Consider the following 22109-nt stretch of genomic DNA (forward strand, 5'->3'; position numbering starts at 1 on the left):
TTTGTTTTGGAGACAGAGTCTTTCTCTGTCACCCAGGCTGGAGTGCAGTGGCATGATCTCGGCTCACTGCAACGTCCACATCGTGGGTTCAGGCGATTCTTGTGTCTCAGTCTCCCAAGTAGCTGGGATTACAGGTGTGCGCCACCACGCCCAGCTAATTTTTGGATTTTTAATAGAGACGAGCTTTCACCATATTGGCCAGGCTGCTCTTGAACTCCTGACCTGAAGGGATCCGCCTGGCTCAGCCTCCCAAAGTGCTGGTGTTACAGGTGCGAGCCACTGAGCCTGGGCCTGTTTATCCTTTTGGGATTTATTTATTTCACTGACGATAATGTCTTCAAGGTTCATCCATGTTGCGGCCTGCGTCAGAAGTGCCTGTCTGTTTTTTTTTGTTGTTTTTTGTTTGTTCGTTTGACTTTGTTTTGTTTTGTGTTTCCATGGAGTCTCACTCTGTCGCACAGGCTGGAGTACAGTGGCACAATCTGGGCTCACCTCTGCTTCCCGGGTTCCAGCGATTCTTGTGCCACATCCTCCCGAGTAGCTGGGAATATAGGCACACGCCACCACGCTCATCTCATTTTTTGCATTTTCAGTAGAGACAGGGTTTCACCAAGATGGCCAGGCTGGTCTTGAATTCCTGACCTCAGGTGATCCGCCCATCTTGGTCTTCCAAGACGCTGCGATTACAGGCGTGAGCCACCGCACCGGCCAGAAGTGCCTACCTTTTGAAGGCTGAATAGTCTTCCATTTTGTGAAGGAACTGCAGTGTGCTTTTTCATTCATCTGTCCACGAACCCTTGGGTTGCTTCCACATTGTGGCTTTTGTGAATAATGCTGCTATGAATATGGGTGTACACAAATCTGTCTTCCACTCCTGGCTTGTAATTCTTTTTGGTGGGTACCCACAAATGCAACTGCGGCAACATCCGATCATTCTGTTTCTAATTTTTCCAGTTGACGTCATACTGTTTTACCCGTTCCTTCACGGTTTTACATTCCCTCCGATCAGATTCGGTCATCCCTACTTCCCTCTAGTCTCACCAATGCCTGTTTGTTTATCATATCCATCCTAATGTGTGGTGTCACATTCTTGGTTTGATTTGCGCTTCCCTATGATGAGTGATTTTGAACATCATTTTAGTTGCTTATTGGCCATTGCGATATCTTCTTTAGGAACACATCTACTCGAGTCTTCTGACCACTGTTGATGGGATGCTTTGGGTTTCTTGTTGTTTAGTTCTAGCTGTTCTTTATATATGATGGATATCAGCCTCTTTTCAGATATATGCTTTGCAAATATTTTTCCTAATCCATGGGTTATCTTTTCACTCAGTTCGCCGTGGTTTTTGCTGCACAAAAGTGTCTGTCATTTAGATGTAATCCAAGGAATGTAATTTTCTATTGTTGCCTATGCTTTTGGTGTCATATCCCAGAGAACATTGCCCAATCTGATGTCATGAAAGCATGGCCAATGTTTTCCTTTAGGCGAATGATTCTTTTAGAGCTTGGTGTGAGGTCTTTGATCCAGTTTGTGTTAATTTTTGCAGCTGGTGTGACATAGGGTCCACCTTCATTCTTCTGCATGTGGAAATCAAGTTTCTCCAACACCATTTCTTGAAAAAGCTGTTTTTCCACCAATTAGCTTTCTTACCACTCATGTTAAAAATCATTTGAACATACAGGTACCAAGTTATTTCTGGGCTCCAAAATAAACAAACAACAACAGACAACAGATAAGGTTACAGCATGGCCTGGCGCGGTCGCTCACGCCTGTAATCCCAGCACTTTGGGAGGCCGAGGTGGGCGGATCACGTGAGGTCAGGAGTTGAAGACCAGCCTGACCGACAGGGAGAAACCCCCGTCTCTACTACAGGCGCATGCCTATAATCCCAGCTACTCGGGAGGTGGAGGCAGGAGAATCGCTTGAACACAGGAGGCAGAGGTTGCTGTGAGCCAAGATTGCACCATGACACTCCAGCCTGGGCAACAAGAGTGAAACTCCATCTCAAAACAAAAAACAAACAAACAAAAAAAACCAGCATGACTTCAAGAGCAGAAAGAGAAGAGCTTAAAAACCAGCATAATGAGAAAGTTAGGAAGTTTCTTACCAAAGCATCTGCAAATATTCAAGAACTAAAATTTTCACACTGTACTATCAGACACTAGAATTTACTTATTCCATCTTTCTGTATTTTGGGACCCAATTATCCACTTGTCTTCATTCCCCATCCCACCCCTTTTCTTCCTAGCGTCTGCTAACCACCTTTATACTTTCCACCTTCCTGAGATTCCTTTTCTGTGTAGTTGTGTGATGGAGTCTCTTTCTGTTGCCCAGATTGGAGTACACAGGCACAATCCGGGCTCACTGCAAGCTCCGCCTCCCTAGTTCAAGTGCTTCTTGGGCCTCAGCCCTCCGAGTAGCTGAGACTAGAGGCACGCGTCACCACGCCCGGCTAATTGTTTGTTTTTTCCGTAGAGACGGGGTTTCACCATGTTGGCCAAGCGGGTCTCGAACTCCTGGACTCAAGTGATCCGTGCGACTCGGCCTCCCAGAGTGCTGGGATTACAGGTCTGAGCCACAAAGCCTGGCCAAGGTTTCCTTTTTTCTTCCTACATAGAAGTGAGGATATGAAATATTTGACATTCTGTGCCTGGCTTCTTTCATTTAATATACAGACCTGCAATCTCATCCATTTTGTCTGCAGTGGAGAGGACTTTCTTCCTCTTTAGGCTGAATAATACTTCACTGGGTGTGTATACCACAGTTTCTTCATTGAAACAAATTTCTAAAGAGCAAATATTTTTAAAGTCTCGGAATGTGAAACTTCAGGGATACTGTGCCCATTTTATTCTTTTCTATTTCCCATCTTGTGTATATGCAAGTGTATAACAAAGCAGCAAGTGATGTGTGTATAAATCTATAACTTCAACAAATGTAAAATGTAAATGCTAAGTGGTGGCTGGGCGCGGTCGCTCATGCCTGTAATCTCAGTACTTTGGGAGGCAGAAGCGGGCGGATCACCTGAGGTCAGGAGTTCAAGACCAACCTGACCAAAATGGAGAAACACTGTCTCTACTAACAATACAAAAAAAAAAAAAAGATAGCCAGGCATGGTAGCGCATGCCTGTAATCCCAGCTACTTGGAAGGCTGAGACAGGAGAATTGCTTGAATACGGGAGGCAGAGGTTGCAGTGAGCCGAGACTGTGCCATTGAACTCCAGCCTGGGCAACAAGAGTGAAACTCTGACTCAAAAAAAAAAAAAAAAAAAAAAAAAAAGACAATAAGGAAATAGAAAATGCGAAGTGGTAAGAAAAAACAGCATAATAAACATTTGTATGGTGTTGATGGACAATGCATTTGAAGATAATATTTGAAGAAATCATACTACAATTAATTTCTGTTCTTATTCATTGGAGCTTGATGCCTCTAAAAACTTCGTCATTGGAACTACCTCTGGTGCTTTAAAAGAAAAAAAAAATCCACATACTCACACAGGTGCAAGGAAATCAGAATCTCAAGTTTTGAGGCCCAGGCCTCACCATGCGTAAGCTCCCCAGGTGATTTGACTCAAAGCCAAGATTGAGGAAGGGCGACATGGATCTCTACACAGAACCTGCCTAAATAGATTCTCTAGAAGCAGTTTATAAAGAAATTCCACATGAACTGTGGAAGAGGATATGAATTTGATGTACAGTATGTACTCACTTAACATCTTTGAAAGTCTCTTGGAAACTTCACCTTGAAGCAAAATTATATATAGTGAAACCACTTATTTTTCATCAACAGTATAACTACACAACTTTGAACAACGAGTTGTGTTGGAGGACCTTCTGTACATTGTTTCCATAAAGTCAGTTTTCAGGGAATTCCAAAACGAAGTGAGGACTTCGTGTATATAAAGTGATGGTTGTGATTCCACCTGGATGACAAGGTTATTGCTCAGAGACTAAAAGAGGCCGCCTAGGTATAGAGGATTCTGTCATGAGGTTTCTGCTAAACCAAGGATCCCAGAATCCTCACCCATTCCAGTTAAAGGCATAACGAAGAAAGCAATATTCACAAAGGAAATGCGGAAAGGAATAAAAGCCATCAAGCCACAAAAATAATGTGACTAAGGGGCAGGATTTGCAGATATAGAGATTTAATGTGGTTACCCTTTCTCACTCACACAAGAAAAAGGATGGAACAGATCATGAGATTCGACTGTTCTGCTGTGCAGCCTCCGCAGGGCACTTTGTATGTCCCTGTTTCTCAGGCTGTAGATGAAAAGGTTCAGCATGAGGGTGACCACAGCGTACATCACTGATGCCACCACACCATTCCTGGGGGGTGGTGACACAGCTGAAGCCAGGTACATGCCAATGCCTGCTCCATAAAATCAGCAAACAGCGGCTAGGTGAGAGCCATAGGTGGAGAAGGCTTTATACTTCCCATCTGACGATGACATCCTTAGAATGGAGGGGAAAATTTTATAGTAAGACAAAAGGATCCCGGAAATGGGAAGAAAACCAAACATAGTACTATCAAAATATATGAATATGCTATTGATGACGCTGTCAGAACAAGCAAGTTTGAGAAGATGAGAGGGGTCACAGACAGAATTAGAGATTTCCACATTCTTGATGCTGGTGAATTGTAACACAATCCAACTGTGCAGCTGGGAATCCAACAGGCTAAGGAAAAAGGACACCAAAACGAAGAAGACACAGAGGTGAGGATTCACGATGACTGGGTAGTGCAGAGGGCAACAGATGGCTAGAAAGCAGTCATAGGCCATTACAGTCAGGAGCATGCCTTCTATACATGCAAAAAGGAGAAAGAAGGAAATCTGTGTCAGGCAGACTGCATGAGAGATGACTCTGCTATGCGCCGGCATGTCCACAATCATCTTGGGAACCGTGGCCGAGGTGAAACCGATGTCAGCCCAGCACATGTTGGAGAGGAAGAAGTACTTGGGGGTGTGGAGGGGGGAGTCAGAGCTGACAGCCAGGATGCTGAGCAGGTTCCTCAGCACCGTGACCAGATACATGGACAGGGACAGGGACAGCAAAGCGAGGACCGGCTGCAGTTCTGGATCCTCTGAGAGTCCCAGGAGGAGGAATTCTCAGGCCCCTGTGAGATTCTGTGGCCCTGTGTGTCTTGGACACCTTGAGAAGGAAAGAGGATTGGAAAAATAAAAGATAAAAACCAGCCCTTAATGCTGGATGCAAGCAATTCACAAGGAACATCTTCACACTTGCGGACCATACACCGCCAGCAATGTTTCTCCGTTGTGACAATTCCAAAAATCTCAGAATTATTACGTGATTTACTTTTTTGCTATATGAGGCTTTCAGTACATACTACTTTAGAGAAAAACCACGGAAGAATATTAGAAGACCAAAACTTCATATATAACAAATCCGTGATCTCCGTAAAATACGGCCCTACTCTTTTCAGAAAAAATACAATGCAATGAAAATGTCCTTCTCTCTTTCAGAAAAAGATCTCAGTCTAATTGAAAGAAATTAAGAAGCCGTGAAATACATTCTACTTTATTCTGACACCGTACTACAACTTCCATTGATGTAGAATATGTAAAAGGACGACACAAGAGCAAGGACCCCATTAGCTGAAAACGAAATCGAAACTTATAGTTCTCAATCGGAAGACCTTTTCACATGCCTGTCACTTTTCATATTTATTATCATCCTTCAGTTTTCTGACATCAGTTCTTTATAAAAGTACATGCACACTCAAAAATGGGAGCTGTGTTTCCAAATGAATTGAATCTATAACTCTTGGCCCAGCACCATGGCTCACACCTGTAATCCCAGCACTTTGGGCAGCCAAGGCTGATGGATCATCTGAGGTCAGGAGTTCCAGACCAGCCTGGCCAACGTGGTGAAACCCCGTCTCCAGTGAAAATAAAAAAAAAAAAAATTAGCCGGGCGTGGTGGCGGGTAACCCTAGCTACTCGGGAGGCTGAAGCTGGAGAATCCCTTAGAACATGGAAGGCAGAGATTGGATACCCTGTGATAGGATTTTTGATATCCTAGGGAGATATTGCTCCTGACAGTAGAGTGGGCGTACACCCTGTGATATTATTTGTAATATCCTAGAAAGATATTGCTCCTAATATCACGGTGGCTCTACACCCTGTGATCTTAATTGTAATATCCTACAGAGATCTTACTCCTAATAATACAGTGGGTGTACACCCTGTGATATTATTCATAATATATCACAGAGATACGACTCCTGATATCACAGTGAGTGTACACCATGTTTGTACACCCTGTGATCTTATTTGTAACAACTTAGAAAAATATTACAGCTAATATCAAAGTGGGTGTACACCCTGCGATGTTATTTATTATCTACTAGGTTAATATTACTCCTAATATCACATTGAGTGTACACCATGTGTGTACAGACTGTGAAATTATTCGTAATACCCTAGGAAGATATTTCTCCTCATATCACAGTGGGTGTACACCGTGAGAGATTTTTTTTTCTAATATCCAGCTGGGGAGAGGTTGATATTGCTTCCAATATCACAGAAGGAGTACACCCCCCTGTGATATTTTTCCTAATATCCAGGAAAGGAGAGGATGACATTATTCGCAATATCACTGGGGGTGTACCACCTCCCGCCGGGATATTGTTCTTAATATCCGGAGGTGGAGAGAATGAGCTTACTCCCAATAACACAGGGGGTGTACACCACCCCTGTTTGTAAACACCCCCTATGATATTGTTCCAAATGGCCTGTGAAATAGTAAACGTGACTCCCATTATCGCGGGGGGTGTTCAGCCCTGATGATATTGTTTTCTAACATCCAGGGAAAGAGAGTATACGATTACTCCCAATATCGCAGGGGATGTACACCCTTTTGTGTTTTGTGCCCAATATCCAGGAAAATAGAGGATGATATTACTCCCAATATCGAAGTAATTGTACAGCACCCTTGTGATATTCTTCCTAATATCCAGAAAGGAAAAGAATGATATTACTCCCAACAGCGTAGGAAACGTATACCCACGCTGTGATATCTTTCCCAGTACCCAGATGGGGAGAGGATTATATTACTTCCAATGTGGCAGGGTGTGTACACCCCCTCTGTGATGTCATTGCTAACATCCAGGTTTCGGGAGGACGACATTACTCCCAATATCGCAGGGAGAGTACATCCCCCCGTGACCTTGTTAGTCATTTCCTGGGTGGAGAGGATGATCTTACTCCCAATATCGCAGGGGGTGTATACCCCCCTGTGAAAATCTTCCTATATTCAGAGGGAGAGAGGATGATGTTACTCCCAGTACCTCAGGGGGTTTCTGCAGCCCTGTGATACTCTTCGTAATATCCACAGGGAGAGAGGATGATATGACTCCCAATATCACAGGGGGTGTATACCCCTCCTGTAATATTGTTCTGAATACCCTGGGAGGGAGAGGATAAGGTTACGTTGAATATCACAGGGAATGTACACCCTCCCCCTCTGATACCCTTCCTAGTGTCCAGGGGAAGAGAGGAAAATTTCACTCCCAATATCACAGAGGTAGTACACCCCACCTGTGATGTTGTTCCCAATATGCAAGAGGGAAGAGGATGATACTACTCTCAATATCGCAGGGCTGTTCACATCCCCAGGGACATTTTTTCCTAATATCTAGGGCAGAGACAATTCTATGACAGCAAAGGTCGCAGGGTCTGTACATCCCTTCCTGATATTGTTCCTAATATCCAAGGGGGAAGAGGATGATATCAAATATGAAAGGGGGTGTACATCCCACACCCCTATGATATTGTTCTTAATAATCGTGAGCGGAGATGGTGATATTACTCCAAATATCGCAGGGGTTGTTCACAACCCCCTGTGATATTGTTTCTGATATCCGGGGGGGTAGAAAATCATATTACTTCCAATATTGCGGGCGGTGTATACCCCACCTGAAATATGGCACCGAATATCCAAAGAGGGAGAGGATGGTATTCATACCAATATCGAAGTGTGTGTCCACGCCCCTTGTGATATGGTTTTTAGTATCCAGTGGGCGGGAGGATGATATGAGTCCCAACATCCCAGAGGGTGTATACTACTCCTGTGATATTGTTCCTAACCTCCATAGGGGAGAGGATGATATCACTCCCAATATCTCAGAAGTTGTATATTCCCCGTGATATTGTTCATCATATCCAGGGAGGCGCAGGATGACATTCCATTGAAATTCACGACAGGCCTACACGCACAGTGTGATACTGTTCCTTCTATCCAAGAAGGGAGAGGATGATATTACTCCCAATAAAGCAGTGGGTGTACATCACCCCTGTGTTGCTGTCTGTAATATCCGGGGCCGGGGGAGGAGGGGAGAGGATAACATTCCCTCCAATTTAGCAGGTGGTTTGACGTGCCTTGTGGTGTTGTTTTAAATATCCAGCGGGGAAGACAATAGTACTATTTTTGATAGTCCGATTCATCCGCTCCACCTTTCCGGAACTCTGAGGCCGGGAGGCAGCATGCAGGTTCCGTGTGATCCCCAATACCTTTGCCATCTTCTGTATCAAGGCAGCCGAAAACGCAGGCCCGTTGTCTGAACCGATACGTAAGCGCGGTCGAAATCTAGGAATCACATCTCGAAGAAGCACAGGGGTTACTTCACGAGCTTTCTCAGTTCGTGTTGGATAGGCCTCCACCCACCCAGAGTAGGTACGCCCAAGAACTGGTACATACTTGTTACCTCCACACTTTGGCATCTCTGTGAAGTCTACCTAGAGACCTTCAAAGGGGGCTGCTCCATAAGCTCGTATGCCGGGCGGAACAGCTGGACCTTGCCTCGCATCATGCTGTCGGCAGGTAACACACCGCTGCCTCACCGTTTTGGCAAGGGCTGACAAAGGCGAGATGTAGAAATACCGGCCTAACAACTTTTCCAGTGACTCCTGACCTCGATGGGTGGTTTCTTGCACAGCCAGTACAACTGCAGCTCCTAGCAGCTGTGGCACAGCTACTCTCCCATCTGGTAACCGAATCCATCCTTCCTCCATCACTTGTCCTTCCCTCTACCTGGAGAAAGTCCTTTTCTTCTTTAGAAGAAGGAGGGCCAAGATCAGGTGCTTGAGGGAGCACTGATGCCCAGAAGGGGGCAGATGCTGCTTTTCGAGCCTCTGAGTCAGCGCGGGAATTCCCCAAACCCAGCAAGGTGGAAGCTCGCTGGTGTCCTCTGCAATGCCTAACTGCCACCTTGCGGGGTTTCCATACTGCTTCTAATGATTACAAGATTTCCTCTTGATATTTTCTGTCTTTTCCCCCAGAGTTCAATAGGCCCTTTTCTTTCTATCAAGCTCCATGCACTTGAAGGGTTAAAAAGACATACCGAGAATCAGTGTAAATGTTGACAGTCTCACCCTCACTGAGTTCTAAAGCCCCAGTGAAAGCAATGAGTTCAGCTTTCTGGGCTGAAGTGGCCTGGGGCAACGATCTGGCTACAACAACCGTGTCCAGGGTTATCACTGCATACCCTGCACCTCTCTTTCCTTGGGGGTTGAAGAAGCTGCTCCCATCTACGTATAGTTTCCAGTCTACTGATGCCCAAGGCTGGTCCCGGAGATCAGGTCTGCTAGAGTCAATTGAGTCCAACGCTTCTACACAATCAGGCTCGACAGGGCTCTCTGATACCGGCAGCAAGGTGGCGGGGTGTAGGGTTTTGCAAACTTCAATGGTTATACGGGGACTTTCACAGAGCAAAGTTTGGTACTTGGTCAGTCTGGCATTCGTTAGCCAATGATGTTCTTTAGTATTCATTAAAAGTCACCACAGCACGGGAGGCCTTTATGTTCAGGTTTCGCCCAAGAGTCAGCTTATTTGCTTCTTGTACTAGCAGGGCAGTTGCTGCCAAGGCCCTCCAACAGGGGGGCCATCCTTTAGAAATCCCGTCTAGTTGTTGAGAGAGGTAGGCCACCGGCCTCGGCCAGGGCCCCACAGTTTGGATTCAAAGTCCAGCTGCCATCTTTTCTCTCTCTGATGCATACAATGGAAAAGGCTTTGTCAGATCGGGTAGCCTCAGGGCTGGGGCTGCCAGAAGTTTTTCCTTTAACTCATGAAAGACTTGCTGTTGTTGGGATCCACATTCCAAAGTTTCCCGTTCCCCGCCCCATTCGTGACCTCATACAAAAACTTGGCTAATACTGCAAAGTTTGGGATCCACTGTCTACAAAGCCCCACAGCTCCTAAGAATTCTCTCACCTGCTTTGTGCTCTTAGGCTCCGCTAGATGGCAAATGACCTGCTTTCTTTCTGATCCTGGGCTGCGTTCCGACCCCTGTCGGATAGTAAATCCCAAGTAACGTACCTGCTGTCGGCAGATCTGAGCTTCCTTCTTGGACACCTTCTACCCACAGTCCTCCAGGTGCTGGTGTAGGGCATCTGTTCCCTTGGCACACCCGACTTCCGTGGGGTGTCCCAGCAGAAGGTCATCAACCTACTGGAGCAACACGCAGCCTAGGTCTCTGCTGGGAAACTTCTGGAGGTCTCGAGCCCATGCCTCCCCGAAGATGGTGGGGGAGTTCTTGAACCCTTGGGGAAGTCCGGTCCAAGTGTACTGAGTAGTGACACGTGACTCCGGATCTTCCCACTGAAAGGCAAACAACTGCTGCCTCTCAGGGGCTAATCTGATAGGAAAGAAAGCGTCTTTCAGGTCCAAGCAGGTGAACCAGCTGTCCTCAGCTGGCGGCAACCACAACAATGTGGACAAGTTAGGTACTTTTGGATGTAAAGTCAGTGTGGCTTGATGAAGCAAGCGCAAATCCTGTACCGGCCGGTAGTCCTTGGTCCGTGGCTTGGGAACAGGCAGGAGGGGAGTGTTCCATGGAGACTGACAAGGAACAATCATTCCAAAAGTTCTTAGGTGCTTGAGATGGACCTGGATACCTTGAAGGGATTCTCTGGGTACGGGCTCCTGTTTTTGCCTCACCGGCTGGACCCCAGTCTTAACTGGCCAATCCCAGAGGGTTCTCTTCTGCCCGTACTCTTGGCCACTGCTTAGCCAGAGCTGGTCTTCTCTCTTGGCCCGGCTCAGTTCAGAAAAGTCTCCATTCCTCCTCTCGGGGGACCATAAGCGTCATAATGACTCCCATTCCTGGTAACTTTAGCAGCGAAGAGCCGTGCTCTGTGAAAGAGGGAGTGGCTGTGAGCTTGCTGAGCAAGTCCCTTCCCGAAAAGGTCAAGAGACAGTCAGGCATGTACCAAAACTGATGAATGACTTTATGTCCTCCTACACTACAAGTCCGAGGCAAGCAGAAAGCTTGCTTTGCTGAAACCCCCGTGGCTCCGTTGACCTCAATAGTCTTCTTGGATTAGGGGGCGACCGGGGCGGTTACTAGCGAATGTTCAGCACCGCTATCTACAAGAAAGTCAATTCTCCACCCCCGACCGTCATTCTGACCAGAAGTCAGAATGGGGACGCTTGAGCCCGGTCTCCCTCAGTCCAAGAACCCTTCTTCCAGGTTGAGCACGGCCCCTTCCTCCTTTTCCGGGGCCTCCTGCTCTGAGTCACCTTGTTTTCTTTTCAGCTCAGGGCATTTGTTCTTCCACTGTCCTATTTCTTTACAATCAGCACACTTGTTACGCTGCAAACTCTGACAGCCAAGCTGAGTTTCTTTCCCAGGGCCCCCCTTCCCTTGCCTCTTTGGGGGGGCCCCTCTGATTGCTGAAGCTGACAAACAGGTCGGCGTGTCGCCGGGCCTGACTTCCATTCTCTCTGCGGTTTTCCTTACGGCTTACTGCATCCCTGTTTACAAACACCTGGCTAGCTATTTCTAGTAATTGGGATGGATTCATGCCTGCAAGCCCAGTCTGTTTCTGCAGTTTTCTTCTCATGTCTTCTGAGCTTTGATGGACTAAAGCCATGTGAATCATGCGCTGATTTTCAGGGCTATCGGGATCAAAGGGAGTATACATATGATAGGCCTCACACATTCTCTCGTAGAATTGTGCTGGACATTCTTCTTTTCCCTGAATGACTTCAGAGAGCTTGTTAACGTTTGTGGCCTTCTGAGCTCCCCTCATTAATCCTTCGAACAGAGCTTCCCTGTCTCGGTTTAGCCTTTGCATATCCTCTCTTTCATGTGGGTCCAAGTGGGGGTCGGTTCCGGGCAACTGGGTCCTTCCATACTATTGGGGGTTTTGATAATCAGCTGCTGCATGTTCCTCTAGCCACGTAGTTGCTGCTTGGAGGACTCTCCGCCTTTCTTCGCTGTTAAAGAGGAAAATGAGCAACTGGGGCCAATCAGCCCAGGTGTGGCTGTGGGTATGGAAAACAGTTTGGAGCAAATCAATTAGGGCTTGTGGATTCTTGGTATAGGGCGGTGAACTGTTTTTGCAGTTGAGAAGGTCGACGCAGGTCAAGGGCTGGTACCCAAAAACACGGCTCTCCACCACATGAGCATTTTCATTTATCCCAGTCTACCGCTGCTCCCTCAGGGGCATTTGTGTCCCCGTTTTGGGTCGTAAACGAGCTGCCGAGGAAGGGGTGGAATGACGCAATGCTACTTACCGCAATTAATAATCTCAATTATTAATTGACACTAATAATTATCAATATTAATATCCCATAATATAATTTTTAAAATCAATACCGATACTAATGATAATTAATATTAAATAGTTATACTAACGATAACAATACATGATTAATATTAATGATTAATGATGCCTGATATTAACTGATATTGATCTTATTCATTAGAGAACAGTAATATTAGCTCCTAATAATTAATATTAATATTAATAATCTGAAAACTTTTTATTAGCAATTATTTTTTAATATTAATATTAATATCGGCCATTCATATTCATGTTCATAAAAAATAAGGGATAATTCACACTAATATTACTCCCTAATACCTCAGTGGGTGTACACCCACCTGTGATATTTCTCCTAATGTTCAGGGAGGGAGAGAGCATGATATTACGTTCAATATCGCAGTAGGTGTACACCCAGCCGGTGATATTGATCCGAATATAATCTTCAGGAGGTGGAGTATGACATTACTCCCAATATAGCACTGGGTGTGCATACACCCGGTGATTTTCTTCCTAATATTCACGGAAGAAGAGAATGCTATTACTCCCAACATCGTAGGAAGGGTACACCCCCGTGTGAGATGGTCCTTAAAAACATTCCAAGGCGGAGGGGGTGATATGACTACATATATGGCAGAAAGTGGACACCCCCAGGGATATTGTTCCCACAATCCTGGAGGGAAGAGGATGATATTACTTTCAGTATCACAGAAGGTGAACAGGCCCACACTGATATTGTTTCTAATTGCAACGTGGGAGAGGAGGATATGACACGCGATATCCCAGGGAGTAGAAACACCGCTGTGATACTGCTCTTAATATTCAGGGAGGAAGAGGATGATATGACTCCCAATACGGACGGCTGTACAATCTCTGTACACCGGGGTGTATACTGGTGGGTGAAACAGTTCATAATCTCCAGAGCGCGAGACGATATTACTCACAATATGATAAACAGGATGTGAGTCCACCGGGGATCCTAAAAAACAGGGTGTCCAGAGGGCCTGGCATTTACACTCCGCATCGCGGGGCGTGCCTCAACGCCTGCGATGGGAGTCCTAAGAGCCAGGGAGGTAAGAGGGGCGTGCTCTTAATCCCCTCATCGATGGGCGTGCCTCAAACCACAGAGATGGGGGTTCTAAGAGCCAGGCGGAAAAGAGGGGCTGGCTCTTACTACAGGCATTACGGGGCGTACCTAACCCCCCTGCGATGGGGATCCTAAGAGCCAGGGGGGCAAGAGGGGCTGACTATTGCACCTCGCATCGCGGGGAGTGCCTCACCCCCCTGCGATGGGAATCTTAAGACCCAGGGAGGCAAGCGAGGCTGCAGGAGACAGTGGCTGTCCTCTCTCTCATCTGCAAGAGGCTTTCCTCTTTCACTAATCCACCTCAGCAGAGAACCTTCACGGGTGTCAGGCTGGGGGCGAGTCAGGTTTTTCCCATTCTCCGAGGCCATGTTTCAGACTGTCAAAAGGGGAGAAACGTTGGAAAATAACCTGCTTTCAGGGGCAGAGGTCCCTGTGGCTTTCCACGGTGCATTGTGCCCCTGGTTTATTGAGACTAGGGAATGGCAATGACTTTTACCAAGTATACTGCTCGTAAACATTTGGTTAACAAGGCACGCCCTGCACAGCCCTAGATCCCTTAAGCCTCGATTTTATACAACACAGGTTTTTGTAAGCTCCAAGTTGGGTCAAAGGGGCCGCGGCAAAGCTACAAATGATCAACTTCTCAGCAAAGCAATTGTTTAAAATACAGGTTTTTTACAAAATGGAGTCTCTTATGTCTTCCCCTTCTACATAGACACAGTGACAGTCTGATCTCCCTTTCTTTACCCTACATCCAAGGGCTTGAACATTTCTTGACTTGTTGGCAATCCAAATCGTTATGTCTCCGAAACAGAGTTGACTGAGGGGACCGCAGGGCTGGGCAGGACCTTTGACTTCGTATACAACCACAGGAGCAAGAAAACCTCAGCCCCACTCTACTAACACGCACCTAGTAAAATTCCGCCAACCGAATCTCACCCACGCTAACACGTGGGGAGCGTTGCTTGCACCACGAGTCCCCATTTGGCTCAACCGCCGATGCCAAGTGTGTGGTTCCAGTTGCGACGGCCCCCCGTGAAGTGGCTTCCGGATGTGCGAATGAACCAGGCAGAGTTTCCCTGGCCAAATAGACCCCAGCAAAGCTGAAGTCAACTCCCACATTTGGGATGTACTTCAGAGGTAAAACATTCATCCCGTCTTCTTTCCGGATGTCTGACACCGTGGTTCTCCCCCTGATCCTAAGAGTAGCTGAGGTAGAGACTCACTGAAAGATCTAGGCAGGGAGATCCCATCATGCACAGGCTCTCTCCATTCTCTGACCTGGGAACAACTCTGAGCAGGATTCCACATCTAGGGGGCCTCGGAACTGAGCGGGATTTTCTGAGACACACCAAATGGCTGCTCCCTTTCCGCCGCTGTTGAGGGTCGTTATCTGGATTATCCAGATCACCTAGAAAGTATCCGTATCCAGAATCAATAAGATCAACTCTCTGCTCCTCTGACAGCAGAAGGAGCAGGACCATAAGGAACCAAAGAGCGTGGAAGGAAACGATGTGACAGGAAAGCTCAGAGAACGGCCACAGGGGGTCGTCAGCAGGCCTTCCCACCTGAATCATGAATAATTAATGAAGCGCAAATCAAAGGGGACTCGAGTTTCAGCAGGAGCAATTCATCCAACGGGAGATCGCCGGAGGGCCAACACGATTGAGAGACTGGGAGCCGGGTGCAGTGTCAAAGGGGACGCGACTGGTTCCAAAGCTCAAGAACACCATGGGGTCACTTGGGCTACGTGAGAAAATGCCCCAGTGTGCTGGTTCATCATTCCGACTCCTGCCTGTCTCTTCCCGTCCAAGGAACATGGACCCTAAGTCGTGCAGCTGCAGATGACCATGGGCAGAATTAGGGGCCGTGGCACAAAAGTTCACCGACACGGGAGTTCCACAGAAGGTGCGGTGGATCTTCGCAAATCCAGAGACATGGCAATGGGACCCAGGGAATTAGAGCCTCACAGGCGTCCGGGACACTTTTCAGGCATAATGCCTGGAGTCGCAAGACGAGCTGAAAAAGGAGCCAGGCACTGAAGGACAAAGCGTTGTTGACTTTCCTCATCTGTGTTTCCCAGTGCGGTCCAATTCACGGTGGTTTCCAAGCGCCTCCTGGAGGAGAAAACACATGAGGGTGCGGTCAGGGTTCTCTGCTGACAGACTTACCTTGGGGAAGAAAGAGAAGCTCTGAAGATGGATCATGGCCGTGACTGCACGTCAAGGAGAATCTCCTTGATGACACTGAGGCCCACGTCGAGATAGACTAAATGTGGTCCAATTAAAAGGTGTCTATTTTACCACATTTTTTTAAAACAAAACAAAACAAAACAAAACAAAAAGATGGAAAAGAAGACAGGGGTACAGGCACCGGTGTTACATGTCTGACGGGGAGCATCTATTCTTCAAAGCTTGCAGCTGTACACGTAGGTTTTAGAATGTCTGTCAGCAGTGGACATGATGTTAGAGTGGGCTGTGCAGATAGACCTTTCCAGGTCACGTAATTGGATTAAGTTAATTGCAATTAAGGTACAGGTAACTGATTAGGTTAGGGTACGTTCCACGTCAGGTGACCAGAGGCAGTATAAAAAGCATCCTGGAAAGCCGAGGTCCCACTCCGCCCCTTCCTCCATCGTCCTGGATGCTGCATCGCTTCCAGCGGGGCTGCTCCAGCACCTGCCCATCTCAGCGCCAGCCGGGGAAAGCAAGTAGACGCGTAATTTCAGGTTAGTTTCACTGAACAATTGTTTTTTTCACGCAATCCCTGAGGGGTGTGGGGGTGGGGGGAAGAGACAAAGGAGGCCGAAAGAAACCGATCACACTGGGGCTTGCTGGTGGGGAAGGATGTGTTCTCGTTACTAGTAATTCTTGCAACAGAAAACGAGAAAACATATCCGTCTTCACGTGTGGGATAAGACCAAGATGGGAATGCGAAAAGAAATGTACTGCAGCATGCTGAATTGGTGGGTAAATGGAAAAAGGACTTTGGAAAAAAGGGTGGTTTGCCCTTCAGCCGTGTAAGACGTCGATACGATGTGGCACTTGTTCCCCGTTTGTTCAGATGAATTCGTGTGGTATGCGTAAAATACCAGAAAAAATAAATAAGTAAAGAGGGGCTGGAGCTAAAGCCAAAAGGTAGAACAGGAAAGACCATCACCTGCTAGTGTGGTAGAGAGGAAGGTAACTTCTCTCTATGAATTTGTGTTTGGAAGTTGCCTAATGAAATGGCCAGAGTAGCGATTCAAGTTGTCACAGGAAGCATCCCTTATCCCTGACTTCAAACAGACCTGCCAAAGGGTGGCGCAAGCCATGCCCTGTGTCTTCGATCATTCTGTCCGTCAAGGGAGATAGAATCACCGTGTCTTCTACCGGAGTGAATCGTGAGAGACCTAAGTCCAGTCTCCAGAATCAGTTGCTTGTTTGGGGTTGAAAGCTCAACTCCCCATACCTAGGCCACGGGCCCTGTGGCAGGTGCGGTTTACTCTTGGACTAGGTAGTCATGGCAGAGGAACACACAGTATCCGAGGATGCACACAGCATATTGTGTTCTACAGATTTGACCGACTGGTGGTGAGGTCTCCTCATGACCACACCGGCAGGGAGTTAGCAGGTGGCTTCCTGTGGGTGTGTGAATATCCAATGTGCTTAACCATCGACATGTGTGTGTTTGTGTGTGTTTCAGGTGACCCAACTGTCCACCCCTGAAAAAGGCGGTCATAAAACCCCCAGGCGACGAAGATGATGGCACGTCGGGACCCCAAATCTTGGGCCAAGAGACTGGTGAGAGCCCAGACCCTCCAGAAGCAGCGGAGGGCCCCAGTTGGGCCAAGGGCTCCCCCGCCCGATGAAGAAGATCCCAGGGTAAGTCTAGCCCTGGATCTCTTGGGTATCGGGGTGGGGGTGGGGACGGGGGGAGGGGGTGTCACACGGTCCTCAGAGACTGGGTTGGATTCCAAAGAGCTCTGTCACCACCACCCAGGTTGCTTTTCCCATCCAAGGTGGGCGTGGCTTGGGACCTTCTCCCCGGCCCGATAGGTCCCTTGAGAGACTCTTGGGGGCAACCTCCCTTTCTACTTAGAGTCCTTTGTAGCCACGTTTGGCTGTGTTGTTGACATCGGGTTCACCGTCGTGCCCCTTGTAACCTTGAGTCCTTCCTTTCAGTGTTGCTCCGTCACGTGGTCTTTGGGAGGGAACATCGTATCCGAACTCTCCCAGCACTTAACGGCCCCCATGCCGGTGTCCCCTCTTTGGAATCCTTATTCAGCTCTGAATTCACAATCCGTCCCAATGTGGACGTGGGATCGCTGCCTGTGGCTTCAGCTCACTCACCGACATCACTTCCTTTCCACCCACAGCTCAAGTGCAAAAACTGCGGGGCCTTTGGCCACACGGCCAGAAGTACCAGGTGCCCCATGAAGTGCTGGCAGGCAGCCCTGGTTCCAGCGACCTTGGGGAAAAAGGAAGGGAAGGAAAACCTGAAACCATGGAAGCCCCAGGTTGAAGCCAACCCGGGGCCCTTGAACAAGGATAAGGGAGAGAAGGAAGAGAGACCAAGGTGAGCAGTGGGAGGGGTTTTCACCACTCTTAGGGTACTGCCTCCTAAGGACATGGTGTCTCTGCACCTGCACACCGTGTGCCTTTCCGTCTCCGGGCCAGGGAAGGAACGCTGCAGAGAAATAGGCCGGAGCTCCGTGTCCTCCGGGGTTCCACACCCAGGAGCTCCTTTGGCTCTGGGAGAATCAGGGACGGGGAGAGGTGGGGGCGCTTCGTGCAGGTTCCCCACGACAGGGGGAAAAGCGATGGAATCCAAATCACAGTCCTTAGTTGGGAAGCCTAGAGGGCCACCTGGGGGACGGGAAGGTTGGCACGTGAGGGAAGGTGCAGAGGCGGAAAGGGCACCAGATGTCCATTTCTGTATCACAAAACACGGAACGGGGCTGGGCCCCACACAGGGTTCTCCCTGTCTCCTGGGGAAAACCATGGGGCACAGCCTGAACTTTTTCTGTTCTGCAGGCAACAAGACCCGCAGAGGAAGGCTCTCCTCCACATATTTTCTGGGAAACCTCCAGAGAAGCCGCTGCCGAATCGAAAAGGATCCACGGAATCTTCTGATTATCTGAGGGTGAGTGTCACCCCGGGCCCCTGGTCCTTTTCTCCTCTAGGTCACCCTGGTTGATTTCCTTTCAGCTTCCCGTCTGCGGGAGGAAATCGGGGAACCCCTCTTTCTTGCCTTCTTGGGGTCAGGGACTCCACGATCCTTCCAGGTCAATTTGATTCCAGGCGAAGGCATCTGAAGATGCCGTATTTCCTGTTGCTTTCTTTCTGTCCAATTATGGCAAGCCTGCCAACAACATGTTCCTAGCGGCATGAGGAAATTAGTCCCTCAGAGGCCCCAAACGTGGAGAAGGCTAAACCCAGGAACATGCATGTGTTCAGAGAAGACGTCCTGAGTACCCTCGAGCCACCAACCTGCCTTCGGAAGGTCATCAGTCAGTTCCACTTCATGGAAGGCTGAGTGGAGGCGCTTTGATCCAGTTAATGCCCAAGACGCGATCTTTTGAACAATGGTGTGCTTAGATCAGCTACACATAGCTCGAGAGCGCATCTTTCATGTGTCTTGTCCTGATCAGCACTCAGGTGGAGGGTCTGTCCCTACTTCCAAGGACCGCCTGTCGATACTGTACTAAGAATTTCATGGCGTGTGCACCTTGTCTTTGGATGTGCTTGATTTTCACGTTGGCTCCATGCGGAGGAACTTCTAACCTGTGTTGTTTCCTCTCTTTCAGGTTGCAAGCGGGCCAATGCCGGTCCACACAACCAGTAAGAGGCCGCGCCTGGGCCCTGTCCTCGCTGATCGCTCAGCTACCGAAACGTCTGACAGGGGCTCCGTCTTGGCTTCGCCGTCTCCCCTCAGAAAAGCCAGTCTGAGCTCCTCCTCAAGTCTTGGACCAAAGGAAAGACAGACAGGGGCTGCGGCCGACATCCCTCAGCCTGCAGTCAGGCAGCAGGGCCCCGAGCCTCTCCTCGTGGTGAAGCCGACACACAGCAGCCCTGAGGGTGGCTGCCGAGAAGTTCCCCAGGCTGCCTCCAAAACCCACGGCCTGCTCCAGGCCATCAGACCCCAGGCACAGGACAAACGTCCTGCGGTGACCTCACAGCCCTGCCCGCCAGCCGCCACACACAGCTTGGGCCTAGGCTCCAATCTCAGCTTCGGGCCAGGAGCCAAGAGACCTGCCCAGGCTCGGATTCAGGCTTGCCTGAACTTCCCCAAGAAACCGAGACTGGGTCCCTTCCAGATCCCCGAAAGCGCCATCCAGGGAGGTGAGCTGGGGGCCCCGGAGAATCTCCAACCTCCGCCAGCCGCAACCGAACTTGGACCAAGTACGTCGCCCCAGATGGGCAGGAGGACACCCGCCCAGGTGCCCAGCGTCGACCGGCAGCCTCCGCACAGCAGACCTTGCCTGCCTACTGCCCAGGCCTGCACCATGTCCCATCACCCAGCGGCCAGCCATGATGGGGCCCAGCCTCTCACAGTGCTCTTCCGGAGACTGGAAAACGGACGCTGGAGCTCCAGCCTCCTGGCGGCCCCCTCATTTCACTCTCCTGAGAAGCCGGGAGCCTTCCTCGCTCAGAGCCCTCATGTGTCAGAGAAGTCTGAGGGTCCCCGTGTTCGTGTCCCACCGAGCGTCCTCTATGAGGACCTTCAGGTTTCCTCCTCCTCAGAGGACAGCGATTCTGACCTGGAGTGAGACTGCAGGTGGCAGGGGCTCCTTGGCCTCCAGCTCCCGTGACTTGGAGGGGACTGTGGGACTGAGGAGTGCAGAGCAGAGAGCAGACTCTGTGCGGTGACTCCGAAGCTCCCCGGCTGTGGCGCTTCTGTGGATGTGGGAGCCCAGGCCAGGCAGGGAGCAGATGCAGGGACTCTGCCTCATTGAATTCTGGTGAGGGACGTTGTAGTTCGCGTGGTTCTCCGGAAACGCGCCAGGAAAAGCTTCCGTGCCAGAGATTCGTTGCCTCAGAAACTGCGTGACGCGCAGGAGTCAGACTTCCGCTGGGACGTCAATAGGAAACTGGGGAATTACTGTGTATTTGCTCTCTAGATGACTGAATAAGGGAAAAGTTAGGGAACCCTGAGAGGTGCAGCCCTTCCGCTGTGCCCCGCCCTGAGAGCAGTGTTTCGGACGCTGGGAAGCGTGCTGTGCAGAGCGCTCTCGGGGTCTTTCCTCAGCCTCGAAAACTGGGCTGTGGAATGCCTTTGTACATGTGTGTGTTTAATTGGTTTTGAAGTGAATAAAATTCTCAAAAAGATGACATATTGTCTTTTGACTCTCATTCCGTGTTTGTGTTTAACTGATTTTCCGAGTGAAGGGGTGGCCTGCCCCTCCACACCTGTGGGTGTTTCTAGTCGGGTGGGATGAGAGACGGAGAGAAGAAATAAGACACAGAGACAAAGTATAGGGAGACAACAGTGGGTCCAGGGGACCGGCACTCAGCACACCAAGGACCTGCACCGGCACCGGCCTCTGAGTTCCCTCAGTTTTTGTTGATTATGATTTTCATTATTTCAGCAAAAAGGAATGTAGTAGGAGAGCAGGGTGATAATAAGGAGAAGGTCAACAACAACAACAAAAAAAAACACACGTGAGCCAAAGAATCTATATCATTACTAAGTTCAAGGGAAGGTACTATGCCTGGACGTTCACGTAGGCCAGATTTATGTTTCTCTCCACCCAAACATCTCAGCGGAGTAAAGAATAACAAGGCAGCATTACTGCCAACACGTCTCGCCTCCCGCCACAGGGCAGCTTTTCTCCGAGCTCAGAGTTGAACAAATGTACGATCGGGCTTTACACCGAGACATTCAGTTCCCAGGGGCAAGCAGGAGACAGTGGCCTTCCTGCATCTCAACTGCAAGAGGCTTTCCTCTTTGACTAATCCACCTCAGCACAGACCCATTACGGGTGTCAGGCTGGGGGACAGTCAGGTCTTTCCCATCCCACGAGGCCATATTTCAGACTGTCACATGGGGAGAAACCTTGGACAATACCCTGCTTTCAAGGGCAGAGGTCCCTGTGGCTTTCCACGGTGCATTGTGCCCCTGGTTTATTGAGACTAGAGAATGGCAATGACTTTTACCAAGTATACTGCTCGTAAACATTTGGTTAACAAGGCACGCCCTGCACAGCCCTAGATCCCTTAAGCCTCGATGTTATACAACACAGGTTTTTGTGAGCTCCAAGTTGGGTCAAAGGGGCCGCGGCAAAGCTACAAATGATCAACATCTCAGCAAAGCAATTGTTTAAAGTACAGGTCCTTTTCAAAATGGAGTCTCTTATGTCTTCCCCTTCTACATAGACACAGTGACAGTCTGATCTCCCTTTCTTTACCCTACATCCAAGGGCTTGAACATTTCTTGACTTGTTGGCAATCCAAATCGTTATGTCTCCGAAACAGAG

General features: G+C 48.8%; 2 protein-coding genes across 2 annotated transcripts; one reads left to right on the top strand and one right to left on the bottom strand.

Moving 5' to 3' along the window:
• Positions 1-4225: 4225 nt before the first annotated feature.
• LOC129135648 (olfactory receptor 7E24-like) lies at positions 4226-7239 on the bottom strand. Its single transcript, XM_054656543.2, has 2 exons — positions 7024-7239; positions 4226-5081 (listed from the first exon to the last, which is right to left on the bottom strand). Exons 1-2 carry the CDS (start codon positions 7196-7198, stop codon positions 4381-4383), a joined length of 876 nt encoding a protein of 291 aa, XP_054512518.2. The 5' UTR covers positions 7199-7239; the 3' UTR covers positions 4226-4380.
• Positions 7240-17391: 10152 nt separating this feature from the next.
• Positions 17392-20954, top strand: LOC134810906 (putative protein FAM90A23). Its single transcript, XM_063817352.1, has 4 exons — positions 17392-17514; positions 17815-17948; positions 18667-18775; positions 19440-20954. The coding sequence occupies exons 1-4, from the start codon at positions 17392-17394 to the stop codon at positions 20400-20402; spliced, it is 1329 nt and encodes a 442-aa protein (XP_063673422.1). The 3' UTR covers positions 20403-20954.
• The last annotated feature ends 1155 nt before the right edge of the window (positions 20955-22109 follow it).

The sequence above is a fragment of the Pan troglodytes genome, chromosome 7 (assembly GCF_028858775.2).
Source record: "Pan troglodytes isolate AG18354 chromosome 7, NHGRI_mPanTro3-v2.0_pri, whole genome shotgun sequence".
Taxonomy (NCBI): Eukaryota; Metazoa; Chordata; class Mammalia; order Primates; family Hominidae; genus Pan; species Pan troglodytes.